At 36.8% G+C, this 16,090-nt stretch overlaps 1 protein-coding gene across 2 annotated transcripts in view; it reads left to right on the top strand.

Moving 5' to 3' along the window:
* Arhgap29 (Rho GTPase activating protein 29) overlaps positions 1 to 16,090 on the top strand; it is a 62,921-nt gene that overhangs the window by 20,335 nt on the left and 26,496 nt on the right. For both annotated transcript variants that reach the window (XM_031375328.1, XM_031375327.1), the window contains exons 3-7: positions 5,156 to 5,290; positions 13,299 to 13,395; positions 13,713 to 13,785; positions 15,135 to 15,183; positions 15,799 to 15,936. In XM_031375328.1, coding sequence (XP_031231188.1) covers positions 5,156 to 5,290; positions 13,299 to 13,395; positions 13,713 to 13,785; positions 15,135 to 15,183; positions 15,799 to 15,936 — 492 coding nt within the window. The remainder of the gene's footprint in view (positions 1 to 5,155; positions 5,291 to 13,298; positions 13,396 to 13,712; positions 13,786 to 15,134; positions 15,184 to 15,798; positions 15,937 to 16,090) is intronic.

Here is a 16,090-nt window from a genome sequence, read left to right on the forward strand (position 1 = left end):
TTTTACTTTTAAGTTGTTATTTTTGTTCTTTTTGATGTATAGTCCATTACTGGTTGATTTTTAAAGGCTATTTAAAATGATATTTTAGGTAGTAAAGTATTTACCTCAGCTTATAGTAGAGTAAAATTTAATGTTTCCATTTAAGTTTTAGTTAATATAAGTAAGAATTGTATTAGAATTGCTATTGGTATTTTGGGGGAAAATTTATATTCTTTCAAATCCACATCTTATATAGTTATCCTTTGTTTTACAGATTTAAAATGATATTTTAAAACAAATTATATCACCTTTTATCTTAAAAAAAAAAATTATGAGTTTCATTATGTAAGTAGACAGTCCAGAGACTAAGAAGAAGATTCTCACTGATCCTCAGTGAGAAAAGACAAAGGTGGTTATAACATACTCTTTGAAATAAAAGGTTCATGTAGCCCAGTGGTGGTGGCGCACTCTTTAGTTCCAGCACTCAGGCAGAGGTAAGCAGATCTCTGAGTTCAAGGCCAGCCTGGTCAAACAAAAATGGTGCATAAAGTACTTGCCTTACAAGTATGAGAATTAGAGTTGGGTGCTCAGAACCCATGTAGAAGGCAGGCAGACCCAGTGGCCACCAATAATTCCTTCCAGTAAAGACAGGATATTAGGGACGAGCTGGCAGGCTGGACTAACCGCAGCTGATAAGCTATGTTCAGTAAGACACTCTCGGAGTGAAAAGAGCTCAAAGAAGATACCCCTCCACACACAGCATACATGTGCATGTGTGAAGCCACAAAAAGGAACATAGGTGTGTGAATGCCTGTGGCACAAGAGGAAGCAATGGAGAGAGAGATTGAAGCTGAGCATAGTTCAGTGTGTTTATCTTCAAGTTTTGTGATGTGTTTTTACAGAGTATTCCCTCTTTCCCCAAGACTGGTTTTCTGAGTTTTACGACAAATTCTGCATTGAAGTTTCCTAGTAGAACTATGAAACTAATTTTAGTAGTTGAAGAACTAGTGATTATCAAAGACCTCACACACACACACACACACACACACACACACACACACACACACACACACACAGAGCTGCAGGTGAGGCCTGAATCCTAGTTTGGTGAGTCTTCTCCCATGCTCATCAGGTGAGGTTCCCCTGTATGTCGTCTTACACAAGTTGCAGGTGTGAAATTTTAAGTTTGAGATTCCTATCTAGTATCATTAAGGTACATTACTAATAATTATAGGGATAAATCATGCATCTTACACTAAGGGGCTAAAGGTACACACTTTAATTTATATGTTTAATTGTGGATTAGAATGTATGTCATGTAAGGCCCAATTCAGGTTGATGGTTGCCCTTCACCAGGAATAATCTATTCTGCTTTCCAAATAACAGATTCACAAATGCTCTCCTAGTTTATGCAGTGTTTTTTAAAATAAAAGACTAATTGTGTTTGTATAAGTCGTTTTGCCCGTGTGTATACTGCATGTGCTCACAGAGGTCAGAAAAGGGTATAGGATGCTCCTAGACCTGGAGTAACAGTTTTGATGGAGGTGCTGGGAACCAAGCCCAAGTGTTCTTAACTGCCAAGCCATCTCCAGTGTTTCATGAAGGAATTTTAAAGTATGCTTTTGTAACATGCCTCTGGAATCTGAGAATTTAAAACCTTTTAGTTACATAGAAAGAACACAGCACAAAATTCCTAGTTTTTCTGCTACTTCACATTTGAAAGTATAAAAGTATAAAGTATATTTGATGGAAAAACAGATTGTGAGTTGTGATTGTTCTTGTAACTTTTATTTATATAACACAATTTTAAATGGATTACTTTGTTCTTCTAGCTGTTTTTGGTTTTGTTTTGTCCTGTTGTGCTGTTTTGTTTGAGAGTCTTACTATGAAGCTCAGATTGGCCTTGAGCTAGCGTCTCCTTTCTGGGCCATTATTGCTAGAGACGACAAGGAGGCATACCCCTCTCACTTTCTCTCCTCTCCTCTCCCCTTATCTTTTTTTTTTTTATTATTTTAAATAGACAAAAATGAAAGATACAAGTTTATTAAATAAATCACATATTGTAGACTGACATTAATCTATAACTTCTTTAACCACACGGCAGTTTATCATAGAGACTCAGAACCTAGACTTGTGTCTGTAATCTCAGGACTTGGGGAGGCTGAGGCAGGAGGATGGCTAATTCAAGGTTATTATATAACAAGAGCCTATCCCAGTAAAGCAGCTGCAGACTGAGCTAGCACACCCGCAGCAACCCCCATTCCGCTTCTTGCTGGTTATCTGTAATCCTGAACCAAGGAGATGCTAGCACATCCATCACTGGATTTTCATTTATTAAGTGAGTTCTTACATATAAATCTCTCATAAGTGCTTTAAGTCAGCTGTTACTAGTTTTAGAGTTCCCAGGTAGCTAGTTAGTTTTTAAAAAAAAAACAAAACCAAAAAGCTGCTGAACTTGAAGGTTCACAGTCGCCCTGTAAATTCAGAAGGCAGCACAGCAAAAGTCGAGGTCTGCTGCTTGTAAGTTCTGGCGCTTTTCCCCTTGTTGTTTTGGTCAAGCTGAATTAACAAAACCATTTTTTAAAATTTCTCAGTTTTTCTTTTTTTAATCAAGGAAAACACCATGATCCCCCCCCCCATAGTATTCCCTCAAGGGTTTCCCTGAAGTGTTTGCAGTATAAACACTGTGGTATTGTGTGAATGGCTGAGAAACAAAAAGTAGAGCAGGCTAATCTGTTTTCACTCGATAAATTGAACGTAGCCGAAAATGAGCGGGTGAGACTAATGGGTGAAAAACAACCCAGTAAAGTGCAGTGTGCCACAGTGACGGGGACACACGCAAACAATGAGATACTATTTTGCTGTTGTAGTTAAACTTCCTTATATTTCCATCTGTAATACCTTTGTAGTGTAAGTCAAAGGCAGGCATTACATTTATATGGTGGCTATATTTAAAATTGCTTTGTATTTAGTTGTACTAAATTATAGTAAATGTAAGTTGGCAGATACAGAAATATTTTAATGCAATGTACTCGTATTTGATTTCCAGGTTATTTACTAATACTGGTTTTACAATAGAATGAAATTCAAACTTGACTTTTTTTTTTTTTTTATTAACCAAGATATTGTGGGGCTAAGTATATCTGTTACTAAATCTCTGTGAAGTGTATCTCTCTTCAGAGACATTTTGTATGAATGGCTTATAGATTTACTTGTAAGGGTCTTATTTGTAAGCACTGAGACAAAGGCAGCTCCATGTTTCTTAGTTGGTAATTGACAGCAACCTTATGAGGAAGGAAAAGGAGATGCTCTTAGCTATTCTCTTTTGCTGATGATGAAAATCCCAGCGTTTCATTTAAAAAAGTGGCAACCTGGGTTGGTTTTCCCCATCTGAGTCTGTAGGTTTCCACATGAAGAAGTCCCAGCCTCTCGCTTTTACTAATCTTGCCACTGTTCTTTTGTTTGGTTTTGCTTAGTTTGGTTTTTTTGAAGGGGAGATAACTTGGTGTACCTTAAAGGAACCATTTATACTCCTGAAAGTTTTGAAAAGTTGCCAGTTGGGAGCATAGTAGGATAGGGGAGCTTGTCTTCATGAAGCTATGTCAATAGAGACAAGAAACAGAGTGAATTCTGGAATTATATACTCTGAGTAAAATTTTGGCTCCACAGTACAATAAACCTGATAAATTTGTTATGTTTCAGTATTCTCATCTGTATAATGGGTTGTTTTTTTTTAAATTATCTAATAAAATTGTGGAACATGAAATTGGACAGTATTAAATACAATAAAAAACATCTTCATTCGAGTGATAAGTTACAAAGCTATAGAGGTTGCAGGTAGTCTGATGTGCATACTCTAACCAAAGGTGGACTGGTCCAGAAAGAATACTGCTAGGATATACGAGCTGCTGTAACTTTTGCAGGAGTAGGTAGAAGTGTGGGTCTTTTTACTGTTCAGCCAATTTGTCATCATTAACAACTAATAGAATTTTTGTAAAAAGCAAAAAATACACTAAGAGATCTGTGTATCTTATAAGTAAAATAAACCAACACCCTGGTTTCTCTGTGTAGCCCTGGCTGTCCTGGAACTCCCTCTGTAGACCAGGCTGGCCTCGAACTCAGAAATCCGCCTGCCTCTGCCTCCCAAGTGCTGGGATTAAAGGCGTGTGCCACCGCTGCCCTGCTATCCCAATATTTAAAATGTGTAGATCCAATGATCCTTACACATGTGCATGTGGGTTACTGGTTTCTAATAACTAATAATTACTGCCAAGAATCAATTCTAATGTGGAAACATAGCTTTCTTAGGGATTTGGAGGGTGTTACATGTATATTAAGAGACATGAGATGGGAATGGCCTATTTAGTTGCCTTGAGAGGTCTGAAGAGCATGTTCAGCCTGGGAAAAATGAAAAAGTGTTAGATTGGCCACATTGTGATAGCCTTGAAGTCCTGCTGCTGCTGCTGGTGCATCTGTTCCATGGAAAGTACCTGGAGGACAGCTTTGGGGAGTCAATTCTCTCTCCCTTCATGTAGGTTCCAGAGATTGAGTCAAGTTGCCAGGCTCTCAGAGCAAACACTTTTATCCACTGATACATCACACTAGTCGGATTGTGGGTTTTGATTTTTGTTTTATTCTGTTTGTTTTTGTTTTTTTCTGTTTGTTTTTTGGATTTTCAAGACAAGGTTTTTCTCTATGTAGTCCTAGATGTCCTAGAACTCAGGTTCTAGAGACCAGGCTGGTCTTGAACTCAAGAGATCTGCCTGCCTCTGCCTCCCAAGTGCTGGGATTAAAGGTGTTCATCACCACCACTTGGGTTAGTATTTTTAACTCTCTTAAAACAGGGTTACATGTAACTCGTGCTGACCTCAGACTCACTGCATAGGTGAGGATGAACTTGAACTCTACCTCTGCCTCCCAAGTACATGAATGACAGGCTTGCCACCACCATGTGGGGTCCTGAAATCCTTAATGAATTAAGTGACAAACGGTTTTCCGGAAGTGCTAAAAAAAATAGTTTATAATTGTAGTAATTAAAAATAGAACTGAATGAATGCTTAGAATCATGGAACCAGTACATTCTAGTTTGTGGTGTATCTTTGTGATGTCTTTTTTAGCTTAGATTTCTAGAATTTTGTACTGGAAAATTTTAATTTTTCTTGTTTTTCTTTTAAAGACTGTTTTAAAGAAGTCATTCATATCCGTCTGGATGAACTTCTCCGTGTTTTAAAGTCGACAATGAATAAGCATCAGAACCTCAATTCTGTAGATCTTCAGAATGCTGCAGAAATGCTTACTGCAAAAGTGAAAGGTAAGCAGTTTATTCAGGGCGGGCCACTGAGGGCGAAAGGGATCCAGTGACACCTTCACGTGTCAGTCTGTACTGACTGTAGCCATCTCCTCAATGTGAAAAAGAATTCTGTATATTTTGATAAATATTCCCACCAAATCACACCTAAAGATATCTTCTCTTAACAATAAAAACTGTGAGGCTGGAGGGATGGCTCAGTGGTTAGGAGCATGGCTGCTCCTTCCAGAATCATGAGTTCAATTCCCAGAAACCACAGGGTGACTCACAACCAACTGTAGTAGGATCCAACATCTTCTTCTGATGTGTCTGAAGACAGCTACAGTGTACTCATATATATAAATAAATAAATCTTTTTTAAAAAACTGCTAGATATGGTAAAAATCAAACCACCAGTGTTTGAAATTTTAGTTTTGTGTATGAGTTCATCCCCCTTTAAGGTTGTTTACTTTAGTAGTCTAAGGTTGTTTATTACAGTAGTCTAAGGTTGTTTATTACAGTAGTCTAAGGTTGTTTATTCTTTGCTATTTGAAGACAGTGGTGTTGGAAAATATTCATTTGTAGTGACTCCAAGTGGAGAAAAACAAGGCTCAGTTTAGTATGTGAAAATGAAATTGCAATTTTAATTTTATCAGGTATGTGTGGAGATATATTATAATTATAGTACATATATATTATATGTGTACTAAACAGTATCGGGAATTGAGACATTGGCCTCTGTAGTGACAGCCACTTGAAATTGTTACAGATTATTCTGGGGTACAACATGTAAGAAAGACTAAGTGAGAAATAATGCACTAGAGAAAAATGGAAGGCATGAGCTTCAGTAGGAGGTAGGATATGGTAACTGAGTAAAACGTCACTGATGAGACAACATGGCTTCCGGTAATGGCACCATAAAAAGTGGTAGCAGTGAGTGATGTGTGGAAAGTCAAAGATAGACAAGTGACAGAAGTGTCCCAAGCACCAAGGTAGCCCAGTGAGCTCCCTGCTAAGCTGAAGGACAGACTTAGCAGAAGAAAAGGTTGCCATCAGGAAGTTTGACAGCTCAGGTGTGAGCATTAACAGAGCTCTCAAGGGTGAGGCTGCAGGGTAGGTGGGTCACTGTATGAGAACTCTGGACGTGAAGAGCCTGAAGAGAGTGGTGAGGTGCTCGTGTGGAAAGGACAAAGAGAAGGCAGTGTCAGGATGAGGCAGACAGGAAATAAAGGACTTGCAATAAAAATGTAGCCTGTATCCTACCTCCCCCCCATCTCCTTTCTGACTTAAGACTTTCCTGTTTGTGTGGTTTCCTTTTTTCTATTTGAAGCACTGAGAGGGAAAAGGTGCTGCAGACAATTTTAAGTGGGAAACAGGGGTAGCTTGTTCTGTGACTCTTAAAAATGTGCTTAGTAACCAGATTTGTTTTTAAGTAGATTGTTTACAAGTACCATTTAACTTTACTTAGATAGGGAAATTTGGGTCTATAGATAGTAAAATTTCCATGTTGGAAATAGCGACTTAGTTCAATTGTTGTCAGTGACTATTGTGTGCAGCCAGGATGTCCTGGGGAAGGAGCGCACCAGCATGTGGCTGGTGTCCACATTCCAGAGACAGACCTCAGGAGCGTGGACTCTAGCTGCCTCCAAGATCCTTTTAACCTTGAGGTAAAGCAATCTTTTAGATAATATTATTTCACACTATGGCTGTTATGTACTCAAGAGTTATTGTCACTATGTTACCTTGGTTCTGGATGGAGTTGGAAAGAGGAAGTCAGGCTTGATGTGTTGGTGGAAAACTGTTTCTGTAGGAGTCCATGGAAACCAGAACATGTTACAAGGGGGGTTTGCTTTTGTTCTTGAGGCCCTCCAAAAATAGGGTGACCTGCATAGTTGAGGCTAAATCAGAGTTTATTTAATAGCAATTTAATTGTCAAAACCTAAGAAGGCAAGAAATAGGTAGAAATCATTTTTGAACGTAGGAGACAATCTAAATGTGTTGGTGCTTCCGTCTTTGGGGCAATGAGTTCCTGTTTTCTTCATTTTGGGGAGAAACTGCAAGAAAAACAATTGTATAGGATCAGAAAGCTGTAGGAATGGAGGAGTTATCAAGCTCGTTCTTACAGGCCTAGCCCCCTAATTACATCTCTCAAATCAGCAGGCATCTGAGCAGCTATCTTTTTTTGGATGTATTAACTGCCAAATGCAGTTTGCAAAATTGCCAAACTATTCAAAACAAAATTAAAATAAAACCAAAAACGTAACACAGAATAACTTGAGGGCTGTATAATTTTGGTTGTGTTGCCACAATACATCTAGTTTTTATACATAAAACATAATCTTTCTGTTGCTTTAAAAAAAACCTGTAAACATGGAATTTACCTTGTAATAACTTTAAAAGAAAAATTCTTAGCTTTCTCCCATCCATCTGGCAGTGATTTATAGTTCCTGTGTCTCTGTCTATTTCCAAACAGGAAGTTCAGTTGACAAAATATTTGCAATATGGTAAGAGAGATACAGCCTATTTTTGAAGCAGATAAAGACATCTTCAGATATCAGTAATTTATGGTGTACTTAGTATTTTCAGCTGTTTAGGTCAGTTTTATTTGTAATATAAATGAAAAAATGTGTTTTTTAATATCTTTATATTTCCTTGTATTCATAAATTAGCAAATAGAAAAACAAGCCTTAATCAGACACACAGCACTGTTAAAGCTTCATCTTTATGTTCTACAAACCTAACTTCCCAACATGTAGCCATTCATTTCAGTCCTGAGATCAACAATGGCTGTCGCTGGTTTCTTTTGAATCTTTCTAGAAATACATCACACTCACATAGAAGCAAACACATGTACAATTCTCCTTTTTAAACCACCTTGCTATACAAATGATAATATTCTACTTCTTGCTCATTTGTCTGCACATAAAACATTTCTCAGTGTTTGGCTTTTATTTGATATTTTTCAAAGCTGTTTGGTGAGATATAATGTCGATGTGCTATCATTTAACCAGTTCATTCCCAGTAGATGTTTAAATTATTTCCTGCTCATGCGCCTATGCATAGCCAGGCAAATTCCTAGTAACTTGGGTGTTGAGAGAGCTTGTGTTTTTTGATATTGTCAGGTATCCTCTTTCAAGCCCCGCCCTCTGACAGTGTGAAAGGAGCTAGTTTACCCAGGCTCATAGCAAAAACGTTGTCTTGGGGTAGTTTGAACTGCTTTCTCTCCAGTTTGAGTGCAATTGAGTATGTTTCAGGGTCATTTGTACATCCTTTTATTTGAGTTGGCTTATTACCTGATTTTCTCTTGGTGTTTGATATTTTTAAAATATAATTTATAGAAACTTTGTATTTCTAACATTTGCTCTTTCTACTCTTTATTTTTACACTTTAAAGTATCAGTTCTTCTGTGTGTGTGTATTTTGAGTCTGATTTTTTTTTTTTTTTTTTTTTTTTTTTTTTTTTTTTGGTTTTCGAGACAGGGTTTCTCTGTGTAGCTCTGGCTGTCTTGGAACTCACTCTGTAGACCAGGCTGGCCTCAAACTCAGAAATCCGCCTACCTCTGTCTCTCAAGTGCTGGGATTAAAGGCGTGCGCCACCACTGCCCAGCTTGAGTCTAAATTATTAGGATGGCCTTCCATATTCTGAAGTTTCACCAATCTCTAGATCTTTTTTCCTAAAGTTTCGATGGAATCATTTTTAAGTTTTATAAGTCTAAAATTTAGAGAAGCAAAATGTGTTCTTTTAAAGGAGTTACAACCCCTTGGGAGATATGAAGTATTCACATTATGATTCATAACAGTAGCAAAATTAGTTATGAAGTAGCAATGAAAATAATGTTTGGGAGTCACCACAGCATGAGGAGTGTTATTAAAGGGTCACAGAGTTAGGAGGGTTGGGAGCCCTGGGTTAGGGTAGGCCAGTAGTAGTAGGAATGAAAAGAAAGAAAACATTTTAGAAGTACAACTCTGAGCTAAGCAATGTGTAAGAAACAGCAAGTGGAAAGTAGAAGAAACATACAAAAGAAGTTCTTGTAAATGTGGGTCTGCAGCAGGCAGCACCTAGACAAGGAGTTCAAGCGATGAAGTTCACGGGGTTAGTGAGGTATAGAGGGAGCAGCCTAGGATGAGGTCTGTACGAGGTAAAAAAGTCTAGAGTCGTACAGAACTGGGGCTCCGCACATACCTACTGTAGTCCAGCCACTACATCCTAGGGACTTAATTCCATCCTTGATATTGCTACTTTGCATGTACAAAAAGTAAATTTAAATTGTGTCACACTAGAGTTGTCAAGATCAGACTTGAACTCACATGTGGAACTTCAAAGCTTTACCTCTTCCATGTATTATAAGAAATAACCTTTAAAAGAGTAGAGTATTTCATGACGGAAGGAAGTGGTTACTTCTGTAGTAATGAATAATTGTAGCTGATATTATTGAGGATTGATGATGCTGTTTGGCAGACATTGCTAGACTCTTCACAGGGATGACCTCCTGTAATCATCCCAATTCCAAGATGAATAAACCTGTGAGATCAGCTTAGGAAATGAGGAAGCTGAAGTTAGAGGTTTGTGCAAGGCTGTAGTCGTATTAAGTGGTAGAAGAGTTGAAAGTTGAGGGAAGGCAAGGAGATGGAAGACCAAGGTAAAGAGACCCTCAGTTTCCACTGATGGGAGCTGGTGCTGAGGGTGCTGTTGGGTTGACAGTGTCCTGCGTTGCTTAATTCCCAAAACTGTTGAGTTTATAATTGTTCCCACTTAGTAAGTACAGAAACCGACTAGAGATGTTAAATGTTTATATATAGTCAGAGACAAAGCTAAGACTCAGCCCACGCAGGCTGTTTGTAGAACCCATCTTCATACTTAGGAGTCAGCGGCAAGAGCTGGAGGGCCAAGTGGGGTTATTTTACTCTTCTCTGTATGGTCTGTAGCGTCCTTCAGCACAGTGCTGACCCAAACATTCCCTGGACATTATAGGCATTTACTGTTTGCCTGGCTCTTTATAGAAAAAGTTAACATTGAATTGGGTAAAAAAGCCCATCTTGGTGAATTCGAGATAAATCATAGTGAAAGTAAAACAGTCATTATCTATTACAGAGATTTGGTAGAGAAAAATGGAAATTAGATTGGATAATAGCTTAAGAAGAAACATGGTAAAACAGTATTTTTCTTTCACATAGCAAGGATATTGAAGGTTTTCTTAGGAAAAATGTTAATTGGATGAGATCTAGTGAAAGGAAGGAAGGAGGAACAGTGTTGGTTCAGGGTTTTGAAGAAACAGAATATATTGTTGGAATAAAATGGATGAACCACGTTAGGAACAAGAGCTGCTTTGAAGTCGAGGAAAGGCATTTACGGGAATCTCATTAGGTGACTGAAACCCTGGTCAAGTAGGAATGAAGAGAAGAAAGGTGGCTCAAAAGAATTACCTTTTTATTACTTACAGTCATTATAGTAATTATTTGTGTCTCCTAATTGTGTTTAATGTCATGAAAAGATATTCCTATAGGAAGGAAAAATAATTATAAAAATTGAGATAGTATTATAAAGTACTCTCCAGTGAACAATTAAAAATGGTTTTATTGAGGTCTAATTGATAGACAGCAAGCTCCTCTTATCTTAGCGCTGCTTTTTATAAATGTTGCTACATGCACATTCTCCTGAAGCTGTCGCCACAGTCAGGACAATGCTTGCCCTGTTTGGATTGTTCTCTCTGCCTGTGTCTTCCTCTCCTTTACAGATTCTGATGTTTCATGTGTTTATTTCCATTCTGTTCAAAGTACTTCTAATTTCACTCTTTGTATTTGACTCATAGGTTACATAGCACTATGCTATTTAATTTTCAAGTATTCAAGAACTTTTTACAATTTTTTTCTGTTAATTCTAATCTAATTCCATGTGATCAAGAATATATTTTGAATAATTTGAATAGTTCTGTTTATATTGAGAGGTAGTTTGTGTCCCCTAATAGCGTTGTGTTTCTATGTGTTGACGTGAAAAGAACTTATGCCTTGTGCATTTTGCTTCTGGGTAGAGTTATATAGGATGTCTATCCTGTGAGGTTAGTTAATGAATATCATTTGGAATTCATTATCCTGCCTTATCTTATGTTTTCCATCACTTATTGAGAGTATATCACTCACTGTGGTTATGTCAATTTTTGCTTTGTGAATTTTTCAGTTTTATACATTTATAAATGTATGTACACAAATGTATAAAATTGTTATGTTCTCCTACTTAACTGGTCTTCAGTATTATGACATTTTAAAAATACCTGTGGGCATATCCTTGGCTTGGGAATCTACTTTGTGTAATATTAGGCAGTAAGCTCAGGCAATTGTAAGCTGTGGTTAGTTTCATGTCAGTCAAAAATTACTGCCTTTTAGGAAGGCATAGAGAGTAGCGCACGCTTTTGATCCCAGCACTCGGGAGGTAGACGTGGGTGGATCTCTGTGAGTTAGAGGCCAGCCTGGTCTGCCAAGTGACTTCTGTGATAGCCACAGCTGCACAGAGAAACCCTATCTCAAACAACAAAAAAAGATTACTATCTAATAATTTTTCAATTTTGTGTATATTTTTGTTTGCTTGAAGTAGAATCTGTTTCTTCAATTTGACCAGGGCAAAGGTCTAGAAATATTCTTAAAATTATGTGCATTGACTGGCTCATAAGTTTTTTGTTTTGTTATAAGGGACTTTTAGAAAATCTTGATGAAAGGTTGGGACCTAAGTGTCACTACCCCATAGTCTATATAGTCATATTCGTGTACAGTTCTGGTTGTAATGTCAGGGGTTCTTGCTTTCTAACCATATTTGCATATTTGAGTCAACTTCTAAAAAAGTACAAGCCTGTGGAGCTATTTTCTGAACTCTAACCAAGATGTAAAATGAGGGTGGCTTTCTAGCTTCTCCATCTTTTGTAAACACACTGGGGCTAGAAGGGGCCAGCTGCTTCTTACAGAGTAACATGGCTTGCTTAACAACAACAACAAAAAAAGACCAATTCCAACTTCATATTTTGCCTTAGTAAATTATGTCATTAACAAAATACAAAATGTCAGAATATCTCTACTATAAACAAAGAGTTATGTCAGTTAACATGTACTTCAGATCCCACTGGCCTGTTGATAAGAAGTAAAGCTATGTGTAACTAGAATTTTAACTTTTCTAAAGTACTGGGTTTTTAATGTGATCCTATGTCATATAATTTATGACATACAAATATATCTATGACTCCAGTTGTTGATAGTTATATTCAGCTTGTATTTCATAGCGATTTGAATGTACCAGTATCTTTAGTTCTTTTTTAAAATGCCAGAGAATGAGGGGAAAAAACAACAACAACAAAAAAAAAAACCAGAATACTCCGTAAAGTACTGGAATGTGATGCTATGTCATATAATTTATGACATACAAATGTATCTATGACTCCAGTTGTTGATAGTTTATATTAAGCTTGTACTTCGTAGCGACTTCAATGGACTTTAGTTCTTTTTTAAAATGCCAGAGAATGAGGGGGAAAAAAAAACTAGAACACTCCATAAAGAGGTCAGGAACAGTATGGACTCTATGACTCCAAGACTGACTTCACTGAGTCACCTTTTAGATGTGCTGGATTGTGTCAGGCATATATAATGAGCTTGCAATCCCAGCTACTTCTTTGCAAATTGATGCTTTTGCATGAATTCCTTAATAAAGAACTTAAATGTTCTGTTCATTTATATATTACATTTTAAGTTTCTAAACCTTTTCATGCTTTGAAGCAATAGTGATTAAAGAAATAAATGCCCGGCGTGTTGGTGCACACCTTTAATCCCAGCACTTGGGAAGCAGAGGCAGGAGGATTTCTGAGTTCGAGACCAACCTGGTCTATAGAGTGAGTTCCAGGTCTATACAGAGAAACCCTGTCTCAAAAAAAAAAAAAAAAAAAAAAAAAATTTGTTCAAGGTAAAATTTAAAAAAAAAAGAAGTAAATGATTCTGTATAAATGTAGTGTTAAATGTGTTTTCCTCCACTTACTACAAGTGATCTTTGCTTATAGCTGTGAACTTTACAGAAGTTAATGAAGAAAACAAAAACGATCTATTTCAAGAAGTCTTTTCCTCCATTGAAACTTTGGCATTTACCTTTGGAAACATGTAAGTGAAGACTGTTGTTTAAGTTAGTGCTCCTGAATGTCTTAGTGAGAATATATCGTCCATAAATCTGTAGTATAAACTGTTAGGTAGTATCACATGCCAACCCAGCTTGGCAAGAGCTACCTTCTGTGTTGCTTTGTTGGCTGTATTTTCAAGTATTTGTAGAGCTCTTAGGAGATGTGCCTGTATTTTGTGTAATGGGATTCCTAGGTGTTTCTTAAAACAATTTATTCTAGATGATAGATTGACAATAAGAGACCAAGAAGTGTAATAATTTGTCTTTTTATTTCTGTGCTTTTTTTAACCTCTCTGGATAGCCTCACAAACTTCCTTATGGGAGATGTAGGCAATGATTCAATACTACGACTGCCTATTTCTCGAGAAAGTAAGGTAAGTCAATTTTTTTTAACTTACTGTCACAAACTGTTTCCTGATGTTGATCTTAGTATTATTCTGATTATAGATTACCTTTTGAGGCCAAACAAAGCAGATTAGTTAATTTTATATATGATAAAATGATCAGTTTCTGGAGCAATAATTTGGTTATACTTTTCTAAGTGATACTTTATTAAGAAAACAGCCTGGCCAGGTGGTGGTGGTGCATACCTTTAGTCCTAGCACTTGGGAGGCAGAGGCAGATGGATTTCTGAGTTTGAGGTCAGCCTGGTCTACAGAGTGAGTTCCAGGACAGCCAGGGCTATACAGAGAAACCCTGTCTCGAAAAAAACAAAAGAAAAGAAGAGAAAAGAGCCTGATTCTTCATGAATTGTTTTATGTGGTCCAAACTTTAGTAAAGTTTTTTTTGCAGAGGGTGAGGGGTGGTGGATATATGGGTTTGGGTACATGTCCATGTTTGAGCAGGTGGAGGCCAGACATGCACATAGAAAATAGCATTCTATCCCCCTTTTTTAAAGAAGGACAAACTAAAGTTAGGTAGTCCTAAATGGACAGTCTAGTACACCTAATAGAGCTGAAAGGTGGTTTCGATCCCTTTTGGTTGAATCTGTAAACCCTGGATTGCCCAGCCATGTAGATGAGAATTGTTTCAGCATTTAGCCACATGCTTTAGTCCCAGCACTTGGGAGGTAAAGGCAGACAGATCTCTGAGAGTAGCCTGGTCTACAGAGTGAGTTTTAACAATTAAGATGATATTTTTAAACACTGTCTAATAGATGTAGCTATTACTTAATGTGGCTCTTTACATTTAAATTGGTAAGTAAAATTAAAAGCTTATTTTCTAGTTGATTGGCCATATTCCAAATGTTCAAGTAGCTCCATGTAGCTGGCATCTGATATAATACAATATGCATGGCATTCTATTATCTATCACAGGAAATTTTGTCCTAAGCTGTCCAAAAAACTTGAAAAGACATGTACCTGTGATAAAATGGTAAAAGATGGTTGGGCATTCCCTTAAACTAGCAGTCGCTTAAGTTTTTAACTGCTTCTTTAACTTCTGAACCTTTGTTTAGACTTGTGGAATTTGAAGTTTAATATAGATTCATTGATTTTTTTTTAACCTAATCAGATTAAAGAGTTTGTTTATTGTTGAATCTTGGGAACTATAATTCTTGCAGTGTTATGGTATTTAAGCAGACTTCTTAGGCCTCTGAGTTTTAAATACTTGACATTTTTGAGCAGGAATAATGTCAGAGTAATAAAATCAGAACAGAACTGTGGAAGTAGTGATTTGTTGATTTCCTCTCTAATCTTGAATTTGTTTTCTTCTATGTGTTAAGTCTTTTGAAAACATTTCTATGGACTCAGTGGACTTACCCCATGAAAAAGGTAAGTGTTTAAAATTTTATTGAACATTTTGTGTTTTCTTTCATTAAGCATTTTGATAGTAATCTAGTATATTCATTCTTAATATAAATATAGAAAGTTTTACATATAAAACAAAAACTTGTTTGAGTAGATGATGTGATAAAGCAAACTGATTATAATTACATACAGATTGTAGCTCAACAAATAATAGAAATATGTATTAAGATAAAAATCTATGGGCTGGAGATACAGTGGCTCCGTGTCTGAGAGCACTCGCTACTCTTGTAGAGGACTGGACTGGGTTCCCAGCAGCCATATGGCAATTCACAATCACCCATAACTCTAGTTTCATGTGATCTGACTCTTGCTTCTGGCTTTGTGGGCACCAGGCATGAATGTAGTACTCAGACATACATATACAAGCAAAACATACGTGCACAGAAAGTAAAAATGAATACATTTTTAAAGATAAAAATACAATTTAATTTGATGCATAAACACTGGTGTGTTATAAACCTATCCTTTGTATTAACCAGTTTTTATTGGTTAATTCCTAAGGATCCAAATACTACCTTTTTTTTAGAGTCACTCTATGTTCATACTTAACATATACTTAACTGATGCTTTTATTTTCAGGAAATGTTTCTCCTCTAGAACTAGACAACTTGCTGTTAAAGAACACTGACTCTCTAGAACTGGCTTTGTCATATGCTAAAACATGGTCAAAATACACCAAGAATATAGTGTCCTGGGTTGAAAAAAAGCTCAGCTTGGGTAAGTTTCCTGTTGGAGCATCTGATTAATCTTGAAACGTTAGAGCTAAATTGTTTGTGATTCGTTTTTCTACAGTATGGGTATTATGATTTGTATTTAGTGGTTATTTCATTTTAATAAATAGAATTGTTTGGGTTTTTTTTTTTTTTTTTTT

This window comes from Mastomys coucha, unplaced genomic scaffold, assembly GCF_008632895.1.
Source record: "Mastomys coucha isolate ucsf_1 unplaced genomic scaffold, UCSF_Mcou_1 pScaffold16, whole genome shotgun sequence".
Lineage (NCBI taxonomy): Eukaryota > Metazoa > Chordata > Mammalia > Rodentia > Muridae > Mastomys > Mastomys coucha.